We start from the raw sequence: 24,931 nt of genomic DNA on the forward strand, positions 1-24,931 counted from the left end.
CCGGTCCCAGGTCGACGGGCACGTGCACCTTCCGCCGACCACTGGCGACAACATCGATGTACTGTGAAGACCTCACGCCCCACGTGTTGAGCAATTCGGCGGTACGTCCACCCGGCCTCCCGCATGCCCACTATACGCCCTCGCTCAAAGTCCGTCAACTGCACATACGGTTCACGTCCACGCTGTCGCGGCATGCTACCAGTGTTAAAGACTGCGATGGAGCTCCGTATGCCACGGCAAACTGGCTGACACTGACGGCGGCGGTGCACAAATGCTGCGCAGCTAGCGCCATTCGACGGCCAACACCGCGGTTCCTGGTGTGTCCGCTGTGCCGTGCGTGTGATCATTGCTTGTACAGCCCTCTCGCAGTGTCCGGAGCAAGTATGGTGGGTCTGACACACCGGTGTCAATGTGTTCTTTTTTCCATTTCCAGGAGTGTATTTACGAAATTTCAGTCGCCGACTTTCTCTTCCAAATGCTCAGAGCCATTTGAACCATTTTTGAGTAATTGTCTTTGCTCTCGCTCTCTTCTCAGGACCACTTCATTTTTCATTATATCCATCCAACTTATTCTTTCCATACTCAACATATCCACGTTTCGAAAGCCTCCAGGCTTGCCCTGTCTTTCTTCCCCAACGTCCATGTTCCAGTACCATACAGGATGACACTGCACACAACATTTTATTAGTCTTTTTCCTCAAATCCCTGTCCATACTCCATATTGCTGTAGAAAATTCTCATTTTCCTAACGCTTCTTTTGCCATTGCTACTCTGCTTTTAATTTTTGAGTTCTTCTTCCGAACGGCTTCTATCCGTTCCTTCGTATTTAAAACATTGCATAGTTCTAATATTTCTCCATTCGGCACTAACTTTATCCTTTTATTTCCTCCTAGTGTCATTAACGTTTTTTAAATCAATTTCCATTCCATAAATCTTCCCCTTAGTTTGAATCCTATCAACTACATACCGCCATTCTTTTTTATCTCTTGCTTAAATTTTCACGTCATCTGCAACCCTTTAACACCAAATTATTATTATTCCTCCAAGTGGGTAGTGGCCAATCATATTTTCTAAGCACAAACACGGAAGGGTTGGAGACAAAACAGCAGCATTGTCTTGCTCCTTTTCGTAGCTCTATCCAGTTCGTACTTTCTCCTATCCCTTTCGCCGACGCTGTTTCATTTAAATATGAGTTTACAAGTCGTCTCGTTTGCTAGTCCACTCTGTTTTACCTCGTTACAGTTGGAAGCTTATCCTAAGCCACATTATCACGAGTTTTTTCCAGGTGCACATACGTTGACGAAAAAGTAACGAGATCGCTCGCCTGTAACTGTATCCTTAGTTTGTAGTAATTTTCGTGAAAATCGATGAGCACAATGACAATGCAGAAGACCGTGACTAAAGACTTGCTCTTTCTGCGCTGGAAAATGTCTTGTACGAGGACTAACAACAACAACGCGAGACCGCTGCTGCAAGTTTGGCTATTTATCAAATACACGATGTTTCAGAAAGATTCGCCTCATTTTACAAGACTATTTCTTCCATATGAAGATGGTTTTTAGGCGATTCCCCTTATTCCGCCTCAGCTACACTATGTCGGCGATTGCTGCGCAAACAAGTTCTCCACGTACGCGTACATCACCATTACTCTACCACGCAAACATAGGAGTTACACTCGTCTGGTGTGAGACGTTCCCTGGCGGGGGTGGGGGTGGGGGGGTCCATCGGGGGCCTAACCGCACAATAACCCTGGGTTTGGTGTGGGGTGGCGGAGGGGTGAAGTGGACTGCGGTAATCGTCGTGGGGTTGTGGACCACTGCGGCTGCGGCGGAGCCTCTCCGTCGTTTCTAGGTCCCCGGTTAACATAACTGGTGAACAATCTGTTAGGTGGCTGCCCAAATTGTTATGGTGTGTAGTGATTCGTGAGCTTCCCCGATGTAAAGCAGAAATTTAAATTGGTTACCAAAGCAGAAGGACCTGCGTGGTGTCTGATCCTTCAGCATCAACGTACTCTCCCACAGAGTTACCGAAAAACAAACATATCTTGAAGCTAACAGAATCTAAAAATCTCCACATCCACTTTGCAACTTGGGCGTGTCCTTACGTGACTTCGATTTCTTCTTAAAAGATGGTGGAACATCGGTTGGCGATGTTCTTCTGTAGCCGACCATAATTGCCAAAGTGTTGCCGGTGCAGGATGTTTTCCGCGAACCGGCCTCTCGATTATGTCCCATAAATATTCGATGGGATTCATGGCGGGCGATTTGGGTGACTAAATCATTCGCTCGAATTGTCCAGAATGTTCTTCAAACCAATCGTAAACAATTGCGGCCCGGTGACATGACATCATTGTTTAGGAATGTGAAATCCGCGAATAGCTGTAAATGGTGTCCAAGTAGCCGAACATAGCCATTTCCAGTCGACGGTCGGTTCAGTTGCACCAGAGTATCCCGCACCATTACAGAGCAACCATCAGCTTGGGCGGTGCCTTGTTGGCAACTTGGGTCCATGGCTTCATGGGGAGACCGTGCCGCTCTCGAATCGTGCCGTCAGCTCTCAGCTGAAATAGGGACTCATCTGACTGGTCCACGGTTTACGAGTCGTCTAGAGTTCAACCGATACGGTCATAAGCCTAGGAGGGGCACTGCATGCGATGTCGTGCTGTTAGTAAATTCACTCTCGTCAATCGTTGCTGTCAGAGCCCATGAACGCCAAATTTAGCCGCACTGTTCTAACGGTTCGTAGTACGTACCACATTGATTTCTGCGGCTATTTCACGCAGTGTTGCTTGTCTGTTAGCACTGACACCGCTAGGTTAACACCGCTGCCCTCGGCCGTGAAGTGAATGCCGTCGGCCACTGCGTTGTTCATGGTGAGAAAACTACCACTTCGCTCTCAAAGTCTTTTAATTCCCATCTTGCAGCCATAATCCCGTCGGAAACCGCTTCACTTGAATCACCTGAGTGGAAAGACAGCTCCGCTAATGCACTGCCGTTTTATGCCTTGTGTGCGCGATATGCTGCCATCTGTATACCTTCATATTGCTATCCCATGACTCCTGCTATCTCATTGTGTATCTAACAGGAGGTGGTGCCATTCTTATCCCAAACAGCTTTTATTATACTCATACAGGGTGTTTCAAAAATGACCGGTATATTTGAAACGGCAATAAAAACTAAACGAGCAGCTATAGAAATACATCGTTTGTTGCAATATGCTTGGGACAACAGTACATTTTCAGGCGGACAAACTTTCGAAATTACAGTAGTTACAATTCTCAACAACAGATGGCGCTGCAAGTGATGTGAAAGATATAGAAGACAACACAGTCTGTGGGTGCGCCATTCTGTACGTCGTCTTTCTGCTGTAAGCGTGTGCTGTTCACAACGTGCAAGTGTGCTGTAGACAACATGGTTTATTCCTTAGAACAGAGGATTTTTCTGGTGTTGGAATTCCACCGACTAGAACACAGTGTTGTTGCAACAAGACGAAGTTTTCAACGGAGGTTTAATGTAACCAAAGGACTGAAAAGCGATACAATAAAGGATGTGTTTGAAAAATTTCAGCGGACTGGGAACGTGACGGATGAACGTGCTGGAAAGGTAGGGCGACCACGTATAGCAACCACAGAGGGCAACGCGCAGCTAGTGCAGCAGGTGATCCAACAGCGGCCTCGGGTTTCCGCTCGCCGTGTTGCAGCTGCGATCCAAATGACGCCAACGTCCACGTATCGTCTCATGCGCCAGAGTTTACACCTCTATCCATACAAAATTCAAACGCGGCAGCCCCTCAGCACCGCTACCATTGCTGCACGAGAGACATTCGCTAACGATATAGTGCACAGGATTGATGACGGCGATATGCATGTGGGCAGCATTTGGTTTACTGACGAAGCTTATTTTTACCTGGACGGCTTCGTCAATAAACAGAACTGGCGCATATGGGGAACCGAAAAGCCCCATGTTGCAGTCCCATCGTCCCTGCATCCTCAAAAAGTACTGGCCTGGGCCGCCATTTCTTCCAAAGGAATCATTGGCCCATTTTTCAGATCCGAAACGATTACTGCATCACGCTATCTGGACACTCTTCGTGAATTTGTGGCGGTACAAACTGCCTTAGACGACACTGCGAACACCTCGTGGTTTATGCAAGATGGTGCCCGGCCACATCGCACGGCCGACGTCTTTAATTTCCTGAATGAATATTTCGATGATCGTGCGATTGCTTTGGGCTATCCGAAACATACAGGAGGCGGCGTGGATTGGCCTCCCTATTCGCCAGACATGAACCCCTGTGACTTCTTTCTGTGGGGACACTTGAAGGACCAGGTGTACCGCCAGAATCCAGAAACAATTGAACAGCTGAAGCAGTACATCTCATCTGCATGTGAAGCCATTCCGCCAGACACGTTGTCAAAGGTTTCGGATAATTTCATTCAGAGACTACGCCATATTATTGCTACGCATGATGGATATGTGGAAAATATCGTACTATAGAGTTTCCCAGACCGCAGCGCCATCTGTTGTTGAAAATTGTAACTACTGTAATTTCGAAAGTTTGTCTTCCTGAAAATGTACTGTTGTCCTAAGCATATTGCAACAAACGGTGTATTTCTATCGCTGCTCGTTTAGTTTTTATTGCCGTTTCAAATATACCGGTCATTTTTGAAACACCCTGTAAATACCATGTTTTAAACCTGCCGCTATCGTGTTCTGAAATACTGACTCGCTGCCCACTGTGGTACAAACTGCATGTGAGGAAATGTGGTGAAACGAAAAGCTGATGGTTCGGAGAATACCTGATGTGCGATTCTAGTGGGCGTCAATCTCTTCATTGGTTACGCAAGCGCGCTCTGGCTTGAGAAACAGAATAAGTTCGACGTGGGAAACGCGTGACTGATGGCAGTGTCCTTAGGGTGCCTGCGAAGGCTGCGCTGCCGATAAAATTACAAGGCTTTCTGCAGAAAACGATCCAACGTGCGTGCGGCTGCAACCTCGGCCTCAGCGGCGCAGCCCACACGCCCAGCGGGGAGTACGGAACCCAAGTGCGCGCCGCCTGCAGTATTATGGGTAATCGGAGCGGGTGGCTGCGCCGCGAGGTACTCTATACGACACGGCTAACGGGGTTACACGGGCCATTAGTAACGGCGCTCCTAATTCGTGTTGAACTGCGCCGGCGGCGATATTTTTGTAACAACCTGTTGCCGCCGTGTTATTGATTAATTAGTGCAGGAAGGTCGGGAAAGCTCAGTGCGTGTTGTGATTGGAAGTGCCGAGTCTGATGCGCATCCAGCGAGTCTCGCTCGCGAGCGGAGGACTTGGGTTTGATTCCCGATCATCGTTCAAAAAATGGATGAAATGGCTCTGAGCACTATGGGACTTAACATCTATGGTCATCAGTCCCCTGGAACTTAGAACTACTTAAACCTAACTAACCTAAGGACATCACACAACACCCAGTCGTCACGAGGCAGAGAAAATCCCTGACCCGCCGGGAATCGAACCCGGGAAGCCGCGCGCGGGAAGCGAGAACGCTACCGGTCATTGTGAGGACAACCGAAGAGAAAAAGGGATTTTTTTTGGTATAATAACCCCCCAAGGAAATAATGAAAAGAACAAGTTTATCTCTTATCAAATTTTAGCTGTTTATGTAGTATAACTTCAGCACCAGACAAGACGCTATAATTTAATACCTTTTTAGTACTAGCCCTATTTGGAACACAGTTTGTGGACAGTATACACATATACCACTGAATGTGCCTGCAAAATTATCTAACTATAAGATACAGAGTTCAGGACATATAACGTCATAAACATGAGAGTTCGGTTTTTGACAGATTCCAAGGAGAGCTTACTGGTGGAAGCCCGTAACTGTGGCGCTAGACCGGCCTGAGGTAACTTTTCGATTCTGTGATTGTGGAAATCACGTGGTTAAGAGGCGAAGAGCTCGTCGAGTCATGTTTGGAGCGCATTTTCAACTGGAAAAGAACTTCACTGAAGGTTGTTCGATAGAGAGCGGAAAAGGTGAAGATGAGATGAAAAAGATGGTGCTGAATGACTTCCCATCCTGGTTCCTGTACAGTGCCTTTTTGTCAGTCTAACAAAATGCTGGCAGGCGTTATTGTGGAGTAGCATTATTTCATCACTTCACGCAGCCTTCCTGGTCGTTATTCTTGGATTGCGTCTGCAAGACGTCTCAGTTGTCGACAATAAATGTCAGCAGTGACGGTCACACCTCGGGGAAGCAATCCGTAGTAGACCACACAGTCTCCGTTCCATCCCATGCATAACGTTTCTTTTGTGGATGCGCGTAGGTCTTTATACGGGGAATTGCTGCTTTGTATGCGCACAACCGTTCCTGTCTTTTCGTTATGTTAGCACAGAGACACCATATATCGTCACCAGTAACAATACAGGATAGGAATCTCGGCGTTGTTCGTGTGCCAATTGGAGACGAGCAAGCAGAAATGCACATACGCATGGGAACCAGCTGACTTTGTAGTTTAGGCTTGGAGCATGCGGTACCGATACACTCATTTTTGGAGCCTTCCCCATTGCTTGCAAATGTCGCACGAAGTTGGAATGATCACAGTACACTGACATGGATCATTGGGGATTAATGCGCTTAAAGGATCTTCCTCAAATCTTGAACGTGGAGGGGTCACTAATGTCAAAACGATCCTCCTCAAAACGATAAAACCAGTTTCTAGCCGTGCTTTGTCCACTTGCATTATCCCTGCACATGGCGCAAATGTTTTTGGCTGCGTCCGCTGCTGTCACCCGCCTACTGAATTCAAACAGAAGAATATGTCGGAAATGTTCCGATTTCTCCATTTGGCACTCCATTTTCAGCGTCCATAGCTACACCCATTATCTTCAAATGACAACGTGTAAACTCAAACAGCAGCAGAGAACAACAAATAAAAGCGACATTCGATCAATAAATCCATAGCAACCGGAATACCAACGTGCGAAATAAAAGCGCTACGAACTTACGCACTAACCTAATATAATTACCAGGCGGTCACTTGTACCCGTAAGACAGTATGTCTGGGATGCGTTAAAGAGGGTTACGTCCACAAGTTGCGAACAAGGTTTCTTCGTTTATTAGAGAAACGGCGGACTGAGAAAACCCCTCGTAAGTGTTCTGAACTTGAACTCCGCTAATCCACTCTAAGCCCGCTGGAAGTTAACTCACAGTAGTCGAAGAGTTATAAAACGGCCAGCCATCGCCAATTGAGCGGGGAAAGAAATGCAGGGAAAACTTGTCCTCGAGCATTTGTGCAGAAAAAAAGATCAAAACCGCTAAAACAGAAGGTATTCCGAAATATGTGGAGTGTATTAAGCAAAACAGTGAAGCGTGTTAGTATCCGTGGAACAGGAACCTAACTGTGACACCTTTCCTCATAAACACTGCTAGTTACGTACTAATGAGACGTCCGGCGAGTACTGGTTCTGTAAGACTGCAGCAGGAAGTGGGCGCCACGCTGGAGGCCGGCACAGCCGCCCACGCAGGCGGCCGGCGGACAGGAAAGGACTGGCCGTCAGTCAACGACAGACAGGCGCGAGGTCGCGCTAGCTGCAGGCACTGCCCACATCTGCCGCCATTCTCCTACAGGTTGCGCTTATCTACTCACAAATGGGAACCCAAATGTTGTCATAACAGGTAGGTAAGGTCCCTTTACCAATCTGAACCAGCCGGCCACTGTGGCCGAGCGGTTCTAGGCGTTTCAGTCCGGAACAGCGCTGCTGCTACGGTCGCAGGTTCGAATCCTGTCTCGGGCATGGATGTGTGTGATGTCCCTAGGTTAGTTAGGTTTGTCCATAGGTTAGTTAGGTTTACGTAGTTCTAAGTCTAGGGGACTGATGACCTCAGATGTTAAGTCCCATAGTGCTTAGAGCCATTTGAACCATTCTGAAGCAATCTGGACAACCTCCTCGTCAGATTAAAACTTCATCTTGCTGCTTTCTGCTTCCCTCGAAGTAGTATCTCTGTTGGCGAGCGGTTCGCAAGTCCCAGTCTCATTGCCATAGGTATACCAGAGACTGCCCCCCTCCCCCCCCCCCTTCTCTCAGCCTCCCCGAGTCGTCTGTTCTTGTGGTTTTAATAATATATTTTATTTAAGATTCTGGCTGTATGCCCTATCTGTCGTCAGCTGACCTACAGGAGGGAAGTCAGCACGCTCTGTTCTTCCATGAGATCGACAGCACTGCAAACATTGGCGCTCAGGTTGATGCCGTGTTCCTAGACTTCAGGAAAGAACTTGACATCGTCCCACACTGCTGTTTGAGATTTGGATTAAACACTTCCTTGCAGATAATACTCATCACGCCGCTCTCATCAGAACAAAATCGACAGGTGTAAAGTTAATTTCCGAAGTACTCCAGGAATTGTGATAGAACCGTTACTGTTCAAAATGACTATACACAGGGGCAACAGAAGTAATTGGATAACAATATGCACATACACAAATGGCGATAGCATCACGTACACAAGGTATAGAAGGGCAGTGCATTTGCGAAGCTGTCGTTTGTACTCAGATGATTCATGTGAAAAGGTGCCCGTCGGGATTACGGCAGTATTTCGGGAATCAACAGATTGTGAACGCAGAATGGTAATTGGGGCTAGACGAATAGGACATTCCATTTCGTAAACGATTAGGAAATTCAATATTCTGAGATTCACATAGTTAAGAGTGTCCCGAAAGTACCACATTTCAGGGATTATCTCTCACCACGGACAACACAACGGCCGACGGCCTTTACTTAACGACCGAGAGCAGCGAAGTTCGCGTAGAGTTGTCAGTGCTAACGGGCAAGCAACGCTGTGTGAAATAACAGCACAAATCTATGTGCGACGTACCACGATCGTATCCGTTAGGACAGAGCGGCTAAATATGGCGTTCATGGGCTCTGGCAGCAGGCGATAGACGTGAGTGCCTTTGCTAACAGCACGAAAGCGCCTGCAGTGCCGCTCCTGGTTTCGTGACCACGTCGGTTGGACCCTAGACGACTGGAAAACCGTGGCTTGGCCAGATGAGTCCCGTTATCAGTTGTTAAGAGGTGATAGTAGGGTTCGAGTGTGGCGCGCACCCCACGAAGCCGTAGACACAAGTTGTCAACAAGGCATTTGCAAGCTGGTCGTGGCTCCATAATGATGTGGGCAGTGTTTGCATGGAATTGACTGGGTCCTCTGATCCAACTGACCTATCTTTGACGAAATGGTTATGTTCGGCTGCTTGGAGACCATTTGCAGCCATTGATGGGTGTTATGTTACCAAACAATGATGCCATGTTACCGGCCCACAATTGTACGCGACTGGTTTGAAGAACATTCTGGACACTTCGAGAGAATGACTTGCTCACCCAGATCGCCCGACTTGAATCCCATCGAACATGTATGGGACATAATCGAGAGGTCAGATCGTGGACAATATCCAGCACCGGAAACACTCTCGCAATTATGGAGGGCTACAGAGACAGCAAGGCTCAATATTTCTGCAGGGGACTTCCAAAGACTTGTTGAATCCATGCCACGTCCAGTTGCTGCAATACGCTGGGGAAAAGGAGGTACGACACGTTACTGGGAGGTCTCCCATGGCATTGGTCACATCAGTGTATATCCGCCGATAATTTGGGCAACCGTCATACAGAGCGATGTAAACCGTGGAAAAAAACTGCTTTCGCCTTTTAGTGGCAGATAGGCACAAAACGCGACGAGTCGCGGACACACACAGTTCTGAACCAGCAGATAAGACAGTTCAGTTCAGCGTATTAGGACTACGTTCCGTCTTAGCAGTCGCTATTTATTGTGTAATAGAAGAAATAGGAGTGTGTGCAATATTACTACTAGTTATACTCACTCTTATCATAGACTGCCAAGAGACAGCAACGTTATATAGGTATCATTGTATTAGGTTTAGAACATCAAGTGTCACATCAAACAGCACCGAAATTAAGTATCATTTTGTAACATACTCTTAATAAATGTTATTGGTTATTTCTTCTGTGTTGCCACATTTTTGTTATAGTGCCAGACACATAAGTGTGTAATCTGCCACCTTTAAATAACTAGGCCTATAGCAGTAAAATCTCTTCTCTGCCACCGTTGATGTTTGGGGTGAATTAATTGTAGCATTCAGTTACAAAATTCGCAGCTCCATCTTTGCTGAAAGAAAGGATGATGAGGTACTGGCTGAAATACAGTTGTGATGACGGTTCGTGAATCGTGCTTGGATAGCTGAGTCGGTAAAGCAGCTGTCCGCGAAAGGAGAAGGTCCCAGATTCGAGTGCCGGCCTATGTGACCAAGCGGTTCTAGGCGCTTCAGTCCGGAACCGCGCTGCTGCTGAAGTCGCAGGGCAGGTTCGAATCCTGCCTCGAGGATGGATGGATGTGATGTCCTTAGGTTACTTAGGTTTAATTAGTTCTAAGTCTAGGGGACTGATGACCTCAAATGTTAAGTCCCATAGTGCTTAGAGCCATTTGAACCATTTTGAACCAGATTCGAGTCCTGGGCCAGCACATACTTATAATATGCCAGGAAGTTTGAAAAAGAACAGCTCCTGTCTGTCAGTGTGTCACGTCTCCACGTCGAAGCATTTTACTGCGCTGATTGCATACAATGAGGTGGCCCATACACCACTGCTCTGCCAAAGCCTACGTCGGCGATGGAGATCCACACGACAGCCTAACACCAGTTCTACATCACCCATAGTGTTTCATAGCGTCTAGTCTGCTTTTTTAAAGACGTGACCGATATTTTATTCAATAAGTTTTCTGCTGTTTATTTCGAGTTCTTACATCGCCCCTAAAAACCTTGACACAGATCAAACGTTAAGCTGTAATTTGCCTCCCTTTCCTTCCTTTGAATTCAGTTTATTACTAATGTTACAGCTGACAGTAAAAGCAGGTGGACGGACTGAGAAGTGTCCGTGAAATTGTCAGCAATAGCGGCGCGTCTTCCGCAGAGGACGACTGGTTAACAGCGATTCGCGACAGAGCCCGCGAGCCCATAGCGGCGTTTCCGCTCGAACAGTCCCCCTAACGAGTTGGCCTGCTAGCTTCGCGATCGCAGCAATTAAGCGAAGGTAGCGGAACGATCGGACGAAACAGGGAGAGAAAGGTAGTGTGGGGGCGGGGAGAGTGCAGGAGAGAAGAGCGGTGCCAGACGCCCACGCAGCAGCTACCAGCCTAATGAGGCGTCTCCCTCCTCCGTTTATTCTGTTTCCCGCCCGAGAATTCGCTCGCCTTCGACTTCCTCGGCTATCCAATTCGTTTAATGAGACCGCCCCTGCCCGATCCAGTGAAAACCTCGCAAAACAAACAAAGGCACGGAGGAAAAGTGCTCGTTACCTCACGCTGGAGTGCACTCTGTTGAAAACGCATGTTTCACAGTTCTCGGTTAACGTGGACAAATTATACGGTCGCGGGTGTAACAGTTGGAGCAGGTGAGCGAAAGGCCGAAAAGCTCCCCTACCCACTACAGCTTGCAAGGCACAGCTACAGCGCTACAGTGTACACTTCCTTTGCGTCTCGTTTTTTTTCATTAGAGATTGAAATTATCCCCGGTCTTTCATAAGAAGACTGCGCGAAAATTACAGTAGATACAGAAAAGTGACACGTATCAGTGGTTGGCACATCTCTCCAAGTTCCGGTTCGTAATCGCACTGGGGTTAGGCGTGTCACAACATGTGGTCAAACCATCCACTCCGTAAGGTCGCATCAAAGTAGTTCGCACCTGCAGGTAGGCAGCCCAATGTGCAGATTTCCACAGCGGGCTGCTGCCGCGCTCCCAGGCCATTCGTGTGAGCGACTTCAATGAGCTGCACGAGCGTATTGAAGTTTGCAGTTCCACAAACGGTGCCCATATCGAGCACCTGTAATCTGAGTTAAATACTTATAGAGATGCTCTATCCACTGATATACGTCTGCTCTGTACAAGTCTTGTAGTTCTCGCGCAGTCGTCTTCTGAAATCCCAGAGTAACTTACCAATAACCCAGTGTTCCACATAAATACTGAACTGGATGCACTTCTCATACCATGTAAAGGGTCTACCATAATTAACACCAAAAACTAATAGGAATAAAAGAACACAAAAACGGAATGAATAACGTTTCCAATAAACATGGGTCAACACACTAACTGTTTGCGAGGTACTTACGAACAAGCCTCCACCAACTTCCGTATGAAACACTGTCCTAGTTAGTACAAACGTATTTGAAATTTAAACTTTTCGATAAAGTCTCCATCTAACTGGCCTCACATTTATACGATAGCAGAAGTACAACGCTACTTTAGCACAAGTGTGAATTTACTCCACCCTAAGCCATGATCAATAGCACATCGTTTCCCACTGGAGGTTAAACGTGCTGCTAGTAGAAAGCACATGGTTGCAGAAGCAGTGTCCCATTCCCTTCTCTGCGTTACCACACACAGCACTTTACTGTCTCCATTTCCACATGTAATGTGGCCTACTTGTAGCTTACCACATTACAACAAAGTGCTGAAGTTCTGTCAGTTCCACAAATCTGGGTGTCTTCATGCAGCTTCACTGTCCTAGCACGGAAGCAGCACGTAGGTCTCAAGTCCATCGATTTTGATGGGAAGCTTTTTCGAATTACAGTGAAACTGCTAAGGGTTTTATGTACCGTGATCTAAATGGTAAAATCGGTAGTTTATAGGGATGCCAATTATTTTTATTATAAAAATATTCCGTCGTAGAAAACAGAAAACTGATTTCTACGTGTTACATAATTTGCGTACGCCTTTCAAGTTCAAACGATAAATCATATATCAGTTTCGTAAGCCAAAATTCCGTTGTTCACCACTTTCTAACCAAACAATAGATATTATTAAGATATCACACAATAAATTAGACAGCCCTAAACACTGATATGCTTTGCTCGCAGACGACCAATATCAACCGCGCGCGTCCTAACGCCATCATATAGGATGACCCAAAAGTCCATTAATATTTTAAAATGCACTACTTCACGGAATAATGTAGGTGCAACGGTAAAAATTGACACACCTGCCTAACATTACATGAGGTTTCACTGAAACCAAAAATGAATGCAAGAATAGCGCCGGACAGCAACACGTCAGTGTGACGTCCCATGACAATCGTGTATATAATGAGCTTTAGTGAGAGAGAGTTAGATCACCCCTAACCTTGCTGCAAGGTACCATTTTTATGCAAGATGGCGCTCCATTCCATAATGCTACATATGTTAAAGACCTCCTGCACACATCGTTTGGGGAGCATCACGTGCTGAGCCAGACGTCCATGCTTTGTCTCCCAGATCCCCAGACCTCAGTCCATGTAAATACTGAATGTGAGGTAATACCTGAAGTCGCAAATCCACAACGATCGTCCGACCACATTAGCGATGCTAAAGGACAACAACCAACGGCAATTTCTCACCACATCTACTGATATGCTGTACATTCCTGTTCACGACGCTGTTCCCCGACTACAGGTATCGAATGAGGGCCGACATGTTGAGCTTTTGTTATAAAGAATATCGTCTTTCACATAAATCAACTGTTTGCAAATTATCACTTTTGTATTATCTGAAGTGCCATCTGTTACTCAGTTTATGCACTCTCTTTGGTTTCAATAAAACCTCATGTCATTTGAAGCAGGTGTATCAATTTTTACCTCTCTACTTACATTATTTCCATGTAGTATTGAATTTTTAAATGATAACAAACTTTTGGTTCATCATGTACTTAGTAGTGATTTGTTGATGTTACACTGACGATGACACACGAAGTCATTCATATTTTTGTTTATCGAAAAATAACTACAAAATGGTGGCCTGGATACGCCATAATATTAGTAGAAGAGTACTCATGAGGATTTCCCATTTATTTTGGAATATACCTCAAGATTAATTTAGTTCAGTTAATAAATAAAAATAAGGGTGTTAGCGCGCGGACAAGAGGATAATCCTCTCCAGCTTTCACTGCACCGGCCAATTAGAGCGCTAGTAGTTTCTGCTGGCGCAATTTCCCATGACTGCTGCATCTGCTGTGGTTGCCTCATTCCACCTTCTGACGTCATACGTCTGATGTAATAACCACGTTAAATTCAGGTGTAATACGTAATAATAAAGTAATGGCTCTAACAGGCAGGAAAGCTACGGCACTTGCACTTGTTGAACTAACTGTACTACGTGTCATCCTCGCATTTGGATGCAATGCTTCACTCCTCTCTGCAGTAAGTTATGAATTCCGTACAGCACACCTGGTCATCACTTAGACCTGCAAGAACGTCGAATTCGATGCTCCAGTTCTGCAACCATATCAACGGGAGAACTATACAGTTCGCTTCGCTTTTCAGGTGACGGATGGCAATCTGATTAAGCCCGGGCGCCTGTATACCATGCAGTAATTGGTGTGGAGCTTACCAACGGTACGGATGGTGCTCCCACTAAGATTGGAAGTGTCTTTTGGCTTCCCAAATTGCATCGGATTTCCCAGTGGTGAGCCTATCCAATGATGCTAGAAATCGCGGATAGAGGTTTTCACAAGACAAAGAGAACTCTTTTAGTTGACAGTAGGAATGAAAACTTCGCAGCATAATACGTACGGGCATAAGCACAACTAAACATCCGCGAGTTTGTTTGAAAATCGTCTGAGAGATTATTGCTGTAAATCCGCTTTCATTTCCCTGGAGCTAGGTGGGCACAGCAGTGACATCTGTGTGCCTTAAGATTTAACCTGATGATTTTCCTAGTTTCTAGAGTTGAGGGCACATTCTTTTCTGGAATGATGATAGTTCAAACTGCGACAGGGCCAACGACAATCAGTGTTAATGCCTCATCAACAAATATAATTCTTATGACACGAAGTGACTAGAGAACACCTCAGTTCAGGACTGCTAACAAGGAAGCCCTTGAGTGCGAGGTCGCAAAAGACCAACGATGTTTACAGCATTCGACGCCCCACAAATTGTCTACCATGCAACGACAATATTTGCTGATAATGGCAACTGGGAACTGGACTGGAGGTATCCAATGTTGAGCAAGCAAAATGAGTCAGTGGAATGTGTGGTGTCGTACACGCTCGACTGTGCATATAGGCACATAGGGAACACACACGACACAGGTCTGTAAGTCCACGGTATTGATGGTAAGTTGAGAAAACCGTCCCGAAAGACATGTGCTACAAAAGGCCACTGTTTCCTGCGCATGTACCCCGACATCAAAATGGGTTATATCACCATGCACACGTACACAGCCCGCACGACGGGTTGGCATACTCTGGATCAGCTGGTCGAGCAGCTGCTGGGGTATAACCTCCCATTCTTGCACCAGTGCCTGTCGCAGCTCCTGAAGTATCGTAGGGGTTTGAAGACGTGCAGCGATACGTCGACCGAGAGCATCCCAGACGTGCTCGATGGGGTTTAGGTCTAGGGAACAGGCAGGCCACTCCATTCGCCTGATATCCTCTGTTTCAAGGTACTCCTCTACAATGGCAGCTCGGTTGGGCCGTGCGTTATAATCCATCAGGAGGAACCCACTGCACCCCTGAAAAAACGGACATACGGGTGCAAAATGACGTCCCGATACACCTGGCCTGTTACAGTTCCTCTGTCAAAGACATGCAGGGATGTACGTGCACCAATCATAATCCCACCCCACACCATCAAACCACGATTTCCATACAGATCCCTTTCAAGGACATTAAGGGGTGGTATGTGGTTCCTGGTTCACGCCTGATGAAAACGCGGCGAGAATCACTGTTCAGACTATACCTGGTCTCGTCCGTGAACATAACCTGGGACCACTGTTCCAATGGCCATGTACTGTGTTCTTGACACCAGGCTTTACGGGCTCTCCTGTGACCAGGGGTCAGTGGAATGCACCTTTCAGGTCTCAGGACGAATAAACCATGTCTGTTCAGTCTTCTGTAGACTGTGTGTCTGGAGACAACTGTTCCAGTGGCTGCAGTAAAGTCCCGAGCAAGGCTACCTGCAGTACTCCATGGCCGTCTGCGGGCACTGATGGTGAGATATCGGTCTTCCGGTGGTGTTGTACACTGTGGACGTCCCGTACTGTAGCGCCTGGACCCGTTTCCAGTCTGCTGGAATCGTTGCCATAATCTTGAGATCACACTTTGTGGCACACGGAGGGCCCGTGCTACGACCTGCTGTGTTTCACCAACCTCCAGTCGCCCTAGTATTCTACCCCTCATAACGTCATCAATATGTATTCTTTGAGCCATTTTCAACACACAGTCACCATTAGCACGTCTGAAAACGTCTGCACACTTACTGGCTGCACCGTACTCTGACATGCACCAACACACCTCTGCGTAAGTGGACTGCTGCCAGCGCCACTGTGCGACGACCGCTGGTCAAATGTACCGCATGGGCATACCCCGAGGTGATTTAAACCCGCAAACCGCCCACCAGATCGTTGTTTCACCGTGTATCAGCATTATCCTTAATTTATGAGCATGAGTGTACATCAGTACAATGATGACGCTACACGACATGAAGCAGGCGTCGAGCCACGTAGTTCATTAGCCTTGTGAGACTGGGAGCCACAAATCCTGTCTCCAGTAAAACGTAGTAAAGGACAATCGTTATCCAAGGAGCGAGTACTAAATATAATTACGTACATGGAAGATCAGATTTCGAATAAGGCCGTAGCAATATGACCGTATAGGGCGTAGGAAAAAATACGGATATCAAGGGAGGACAAGGTGCTGAATACTATATCCAGACTGTGGCTCACTCACTACTAAGTCGTCTGCATACGAAATATTAGTTCAAGTTATTACATGAATGATAAAAAGATTTACTTAACTTGATACAATCCTTTTCCACAAGAGTGCCTGGACTGCTTCAGCTGTCAGGTTACGAACGCCGTCAAACTCGGCTTCATATTGACCTCCATGCGAGAGCAGTGCCATGCTGAGTGAGACGGCCGATATACGAATATGTGGTTTTTCTCTAGCCATTAGAGCGATATCGCAGTTTTCTAGGGCCGTTCGAGGCATATCACGACCGGAGAGTTACACATGAAAAAACGACGCTTAACAGCGAAACGTCCACACACGGCATGTGCCTCAATAAACTAACTGTGTGGTGTAGAGTTACTCCTGTAGCCAGGAAGAGCGCCAGATCTGTCCCCGATAGAAGATGTGTGAAATCATAGCCGTGCGACACCACAGTCGGCAAGGTACATCGATACCACAGACACTAGCGATGTGTCTTGCGGTCTAAATACACTGCGGCATTCGCTGCGTAACCATTACGAGTCTGCTGCTCGAGTGTACTTCAGACCAACGTCGCTTGATCGCCTACTGACGAGGACGACATCGGTGAAGGAGCATGACGAGCCGAGCTGCCGGCGTTGCGCCCGCGCCCTCACTCACCTTCTCGCAGTCCTCCTCCAGCCGCACGACCCTCTCCAGCTGCAGGAACAGCTCCTCCTCCTTCTCGTGGAGCTCCAGCTCGCGAGACTCCAGCTTCCGCTCCAGCTCCATTCGCGCCGCGCTGAGTCCATCTCGCTCCGCCTGCAAAACAAGAGTGCCACGTTAAAGAGTGTTCGTACACTACAACACGCAGGAAATGTCTAATTTTGTGCTGATCTAACGTGAGACAGCCTTCTATTAGGATCACAAAAAATGGCTCTGAGCACTATGGGACTTAACATCTATGGTCATCAATCCCCTAGAACTTACAACTACTTAAACCTAACTAACCTAAGGACGTCACACAACACCTAGTCATCACGAGGCAGAGAAAATCCCTGACCCCGCCGGGAATCGAACCCGGGAACCCGGGCGTGGGAAGCGAGAACGCTACCGCACGACCACGAGCTGCGGATCACACATACATTGATATATTACATGTGAGTATAAAGTGCTATACAGAAACTTCCCGTAAGAAGGCTCAGTCAAAATGAAATGTGACTGGTAAACAATGCCAAAACGAGGACAGACACTCGGCGGCCGCAGCATCCAGATGATATGTAATCCGTAGGCAAACGATCTCAAACTATTGAAGCTCTTCGCAACTGGACAACAAACTACTGATAATTTAGCTAACAATAATCTTAGCAACGTAAACATTATTATATTTCTTAGTGCCTGAACGTAACCAACAGTGGCCTGAACAAGTCTACACTAATTAGGTTGTAGTCTTAAGGCCGAAAACTGGTTTCCCTTACCTCCCCATGCCCGTTTACCCTGTGCACGACTCTTCATCGCTGCTAACTAACGTAACCTATATCCACCAGACTCAGATTACTATAGTCAATCCTTTGTCTCATCTAATTAACCGTTCCCCCCCCCCTCTCCTCGACCTCACACACTTCCCTTCTTCCGTCCATCAGGGTGTGTCCCATCAACCAATCCTTTTTTTAAATCAAGTCATGTCTAAATTTCTTTTCTCCACTATTCAATTCAGTAGTCCTCCCTTAGTTATCCGAGCTACTGACCACACCTTCAACATTCTTCTGTAGCGCAACATTTTATAAGCTTGCACTATCTTCCTGTATGATCTGTCTTTGATCTACGTTTCACTTCCGTACAAGACTACAATCCACACAAGTACCTGTCACGAAAACTTCCTAAGGCTTACATTTCTATTCAATGGTATAAACTTCCTCCTCTTGCGAAACACATTTCTTGCAACTGAACATTTGCATTTCATATTTTCTCTACTTACGTCATCCTGAGTTATCTTGCTGTCCACAAATGAATCTCGTGCATTACTCCAATGTCCCATTTCCTAACCTGATTCACTCAGCATTACCTTATTTAAAACCGACAAAATTTCACTACCTTTGTTTTCATGTTCTTGCTCTTCATCTTATAACATCTTTTCAATATACAATTCATTCTGCTGAACTGCTCATCAAAGTCCTTTCCCATCTCTGACAGAATTACGTCATGGGCAAACCTCAAAATCACCCGGCGGATAACATCGGAAGTTCCTCGAAATTCTTCACCAATGATGCTGTTGTATCTACAATACGCTAGCAACCCGCAGCCCTCATTTTGGAACCATTACTACGTAGGGGTCATGAAATAATCGTACAGCATTACTGGCCGGCAGACACACCCCCTTCTTGGGGTTCTTCGAATTCCTCGTGCGAATCTTTCTGTTTTTAGGCAGATCGATAATTTGCGAGTCTTTGTAACGAAGATGACGTGAAATCATTGGGACAACACAAACATCCAGTTCCTGAGTGAAGACAATAACCGAACCAGCCGGGAATCGAACTCGGGACCGTGCGTCATGCAGGCAGCAACGTTAACCACTAGACCACCAGCTGTGGTGTACGGGTGATAACAGGCAGTACGGAAGATCAAAGACGACCAGTGCTGTTAGTCCTGGGTTCATTTAATACGCGCGAAAGTCTGCTAGAGTACACGCACTAAGCCAGTGTCAGATGCTAGTAAGAGAGGCGTTATGCATCGCAGAGAAGTTTAGTGTCAAAATACAGAGAGCTTACGCCCATAACAGTAGTCAACCTCCTACATATACCTCACGAAAACGTCACGAAGGCAACGTTAAGAGAAAATCAAGTTAAGACGGAGGCTTACCAATATTCTTTCTTCCCGTGCAGCATTCACGACTGCGACAGAAAAGGGGAGAAGTGACAGCGGTACATCAAGTACCCTCTTCAACACACCATAAAGTGTCTTGCGGAGCATAGCTGTAGTAGTAGTAGTAGTAGTAGTAGTATTAGTAGCAGTAATAGACTTAACACAAATTTTCAGCATTAGTAAGTATTTCACTAATAGTTGCCAGCCTTGTGGCTGAGCGGTTCTAGGCGCTTCAGTCCGGAACCGCGCTGCTGCTACTGTCGCAGGTTCGAATCCTGCCTCGGGCATGAATGTGTGTGATGTCCTTAGGTTAGTTAAGTTTAAGTAGTTCTAAGTCTAGGGGAGTGATGACCTCAGATGTTAAGTCCCATAGTGCTTAGAGCCACTAATAGTTCTGTACATAATTTTGGAACAATAGCCAGTTTGAACTTGCATTCACCCACAGAAAGCAAACAAAAAAACTTGAAAGACAATTACCTAGTAGGCTCAGAAGGAAGGCAGGAAGATTAGGGTTCATATCCTGTCGACACCGGATCATTAGAGACTGAGCACAACCTCGGGTAGTTTCACGGACGGCAAAGGAAACAGGTCGCGTAATGCTTTTATAAGCAAATGTGACAAGATCTATATTGCACCATAGTAATGTCATAGTCAGTTTCCTGAGGTCAACATCAGGAAGGGACGACGACTCAAATTGGAGGGAGGGCATGGAGAGGGAGATGTTCGTGGTCCTGGAGTCACCAGCAGATGTCCATAATGTGAGAAATGGTGCCGAGCAATACTACTTTTTATATTGTAAGTTACTTGGTGTAAATTGTGAATTATCAAAATGACATCGTGTAATAGAGATCAACAGCATTAAGTTACTTGGTGTAAATTGTGAATGATCAAAATAGCATTGTACAATAGAGACAAACAGAATGGGGCAGTGTAGTCGTAACGACATGATCTAATATTCGAATGGACGGATTATTTATTTCTATGACTGCGTGGTGTCTGTTAGTTCGGACATGCCCGAAAGAACAGACACCACGGAGGATTCGCAGCTGTGATACATATTATGTAAACTGAAGGTGGAGGGGGAGAAAGGAGAGGAAAGGAAGGGAACTGATAATACCAGCTGCAACGGCAGATTATGGGGAACCGGCAGAGACGAGTGAAAATGTGTGCCGGACGCGGACTCGAAGCCGGGATCGCCCCCTTACCAGGCAGTTGCATTAACCACTGTGCCACCTGGACACAGTGTTACTCGCAAATGCGTGGATTATTTCGGCAACCTTCAGTGTCGATGCACAATACCGTTCGACCTCAGGCGGGAATCTAAAATTAGCGAGCATGAAGGACATGAACGAGGACTGCAGATAGGTGGCGCTAGGTGTGAACGTGGGTCGGTTGCGAAGCGTGCCGCGATAGTCTGTGCATCTGCGATAAACAATACGTCCGGATGGCGCAGTGGTAAATGTAAGGGCCTAGTAAGCAGGCGATCCCGGGTTCGAGTCCCAGTCTGGCACACACGTTCACTCGTAGCCGCCGTTTCCGTGTAAAGTAGCGATGCAGATGATATCACCAGTTCCTTCCTTTCCTTTCTCCCCCCTCCACCTCCATTTTTACATAATACGAAAGGATGGAGTTTGCCCTGTCTGGCCATCCTAATATGGGTTTTTCGTGGTTATCCTAAACCACTACAGGCAAACGCTTCACCAAAGCAGCGGTCAACCACATGTTGTGGCCTCAGAAAACATATATAAGAACTATTTTTTCAATGGTGTTATGATGACAAATCTTACATCATTGTGAATGAGCTCTGGATGAATAAATAGACTGTTAATTATTGAACGAACATAACGAGAAGCAGAACGAGCAGGGCTCAGTGTGTTTGGGTGGGAAACTCAGCAGCCCGTAGCACGCATCTCGACTCACCTGGCCTCGCTCACACATGGCAACAGGGCAGCTGCACGCCGAGCGAAGCCGCCGGATATTGGAGTTCCAGTGGGCGAATGTGGGACGGCCGCGTGACGGCTGTCCGGGGGGCAGCACGCAGCCCTTGGTGTGGCCCGTTACAGGGGCGGTCACGACACGTCACGCACGTGCGAGAGAAACATTTAAAAGCTATGTCATCTGAAGCCATTTGGGACGTCATTGGTAGAGAAGCGATACAGAGTAGGAACGATGGGAACAGTGGTACGTTCAGGTAAGAGCCGGTGAGTTGTCTCATGTCGGACGTACTAATACTTACACAACTGTCACAGAAAAGCTCGGATATCGCAAACTTCATGTACAAGGTTGTTGTTGTTGTGGTCTTCAGTCCTGAGACTGATTTGATGCAGCTCTCCATGCTACTCTATCCTGTGCAAGCTTCATCATCTCCCAGTACCTACTGCAACCTACATCCTCCTGAATCTGTTTAGTGTATTCATCTCTTGGTCTCCCTCTACGATTTTTACCCTGCACGCTGCCCTCCAATACTAAATTGCTGATCCCTTGATGCCTCAGAACATGTCCTACCAACCGATCCCTTCTTCTAGTCAAGTTGTGCCACAAACTTCTCTTCTCCCCAATCCTATTCAATACCTCCTCATTAGTTATATGATCTACCCATCTAATCTTCAGCATTCTTCTGTAGCACCACATTTCAAAAGCTTCTATTCTCTTCTTGTCCAAACTATTTATCGTCCATGTTTCACTTCCATACATGGCTACACTCCATACAAATGCTTTCAGAAACGACTTCCTGACTCTTAAATCTATACTCGATGTTAACAAATTTCTCTTCTTCAGAATCGCTTTCCTTGTCATTGCCAGTCTACATTTTATATCCTCTCTACTTCGACCATCATCAGTTATTTTGTTCCCCAAATAGCAAAACTCCTTTACTATTTTAAGTGACTCATTTCTTAATCTAATTCCCTCAGCATCACCCGACTTAATTCGACTACATTCCATTATCCTCGTTTTGCTTTTGTTGATGTTCATCTTATATCCTCCCTTCAGGACACTGTCCATTCCGTTCAAGTGCTCTTCCAAGTCCTTTGCCGTCTCTGACAGAATTACAATGTCATCGGCGAACCTCAAAGTTTTTATTTCTTCTCCCTGGATTTTAATACCTACTCCAAATTTTTCTTTTGTTTCCTTTACTGCTTCCCTTTCATGCCCCTCGACTCTTATAACTGCCATCTGGTTTTTGTATAAATTGTAAATAGCCTTTCGCTCCCTGTATTTTACCCCTGCCAACTTTAGAATTTGAAAGAGAGTATTCCAGTCAACATTGTCAAAAGCCTTCTCTAAGTCTACAAATGCTAGAAACGTAGGTTTGCCTTTCCTTAATCTAGCTTCTAAGATAAGTCGTAGGGTCAGTATTGCTTCACGTGTTCCAACATTTCTACGGAATCCAAACTGATCTTCCCCGAGGTCGGCTTCTACTAGTTTTTCCATTCGTCTGTAAAGAATTCGCGTTAGTATTTTGCATCCGTGACTTATTAAACTGATTGTTCGGTAATTTTCACATCTGTCAACACCTGCTTTCTTTGGGATTGGAATTGTTATATTCTTCTTGAAGTCTGAGGGTATTTCGCCTGTCTCATACATCCTGGTCACCAGATGGTAGAGTTTTGTCAGGACTGGCTGTCCTAAGGCCGTCAGTAGTTCTAATGGAATGTTGTCTACTGCCGGGGCCTTGTTTCGACTGAGGTCTTTCATTGCTCTGTCAAGGTACAAACTGAAAATTCTTGCCGACTAACTCAGAGACCAAATGTCAAACAGTAGAGCGTTTTTGGACCGTTATTGACAAAATCGAGAAAATTTCTTTTCCCACATTCTTACGGGAGATGAAACGTGTACCCAACGCAGACAGCAAATGCTGTGACGCTATTTACTTCGGAACGACAGCTCTGGGACGGAAATGGGGTTCTTTTATTTCAATAAACGTGGGTAAAAAATGAAAGCTCACTTGCACTGCGAAATGCTCCAAAATAAACGGCACGCCTAACTTTCGTCCGTGATAGTCCTCCACGGACACGGACCTCATCACAGCGCTGCTCGCACAGTGGATAACATTCAGACACGTTGCCGAGTGGACCTTCTCCAAAGCAAAACAAGTAAAACGCAGAGAAATTTCTTCGATACTTGAATAATACAAAGAAGACCATGATTTTAAAAGTTACCGGAATGAAAGAATCATCGTATGAGACGAGAGGAAATACTTGCAAAAAAGAACATACTACATTAGACTTTTTACGAAAAAGTGAAGCATCAGAATTACGGCAGGCATTTGTTTATTTCGCGTTGATAAGCAAAACACCAGAAAACGAGACTGTTCCTAAACCAACAAAAACGTTCTGTGTGCGCAGTTCGGGCCCGCGCCGTAGATTTTTCCTGAAAACATCCGGATATAATCGTAACACGCGTTTCTTATTAATATGTAATTTCATTATCGATCTTTTTAATACAACGGTTAGATCTAGTAGCACAAAACTTACAGGACAGATAAATCACAAAATGTTCAAATGTGTGTGAAATCTTATGGGACTTAACTGCTAAGGTCATCTGTCCCTAAGCTTACACACTACTTAACCTAAATTATCCTAAGGACAAACACACACACCCATGCCCGAGGGAGGACTCGAACCTCCGCCGGGATCAGCCGCACTGTCCACGACTGCAGCACCCTAGACCGCTCGGCTAATCCCGCACGGCGATAAATCACAACTTTATCGCATGTAGCACGGTCTGTGGTAGCTAGAATAAGACACACACTGCATCGAATTAATTTCCTTTTCTGCGCAGCCGTAGCTCGCGCATTCGCTCGGCACTGGACTTTTTAGGATTTTTGGATTACTTTCTATGCGAGCCTTCCTTCCACTCATTTTTTCTATAATTTCAAGCATATTTACGAGTCGTGTAAGACGACATCTTTCATATTTCGTAATTTTCAATCGAATGCCTATTTCCACTTTCATTCTCGTCAATATTTTTATTGTCTCACTTCGCGTTCTAGTAGTGATCCGCAAGGCCTTGACACTAACATCCGCCTCATAATGTCCTAGCTATCCGACTCAATGTCCTAGCTAAACGAGTTTCGTTTGCACGCTACATACAGGTAATCCATAACATGTGCATGCGCCTGCAATTGTATGATATCGTCACAGGCAAAATATACGCTGCGCGACAAAAACTTATAGACATGATTTTACCGGTGCGGATCCAGCAATTGTTTATGCATTGTTAGTGTCGTAGTTATTAGCGATTCAAATCTGACGGTATTTTATCACAAAAAAAGTGCGACCAACTAGCGAGTAGAAGTTTTCACGTCAAAAGCACTATGTTCAAATTGATAACAACAGTGCAGCGGTGACGAGAGCTGTC

The 24,931-nt window shown here is 46.1% G+C and overlaps 1 protein-coding gene across 1 annotated transcript in view; it reads right to left on the reverse strand.

Annotated features, from left to right (window-relative positions):
- LOC126187479 (uncharacterized) overlaps positions 1 to 24,931 on the reverse strand; it is a 769,527-nt gene that overhangs the window by 134,442 nt on the left and 610,154 nt on the right. Inside the window, exon 5 of the mRNA XM_049928585.1 lies at positions 17,390 to 17,530. Coding sequence (XP_049784542.1) covers positions 17,390 to 17,530 — 141 coding nt within the window. The remainder of the gene's footprint in view (positions 1 to 17,389; positions 17,531 to 24,931) is intronic.

Source organism: Schistocerca cancellata, chromosome 5 (genome assembly GCF_023864275.1).
Source record: "Schistocerca cancellata isolate TAMUIC-IGC-003103 chromosome 5, iqSchCanc2.1, whole genome shotgun sequence".
NCBI lineage: Eukaryota > Metazoa > Arthropoda > Insecta > Orthoptera > Acrididae > Schistocerca > Schistocerca cancellata.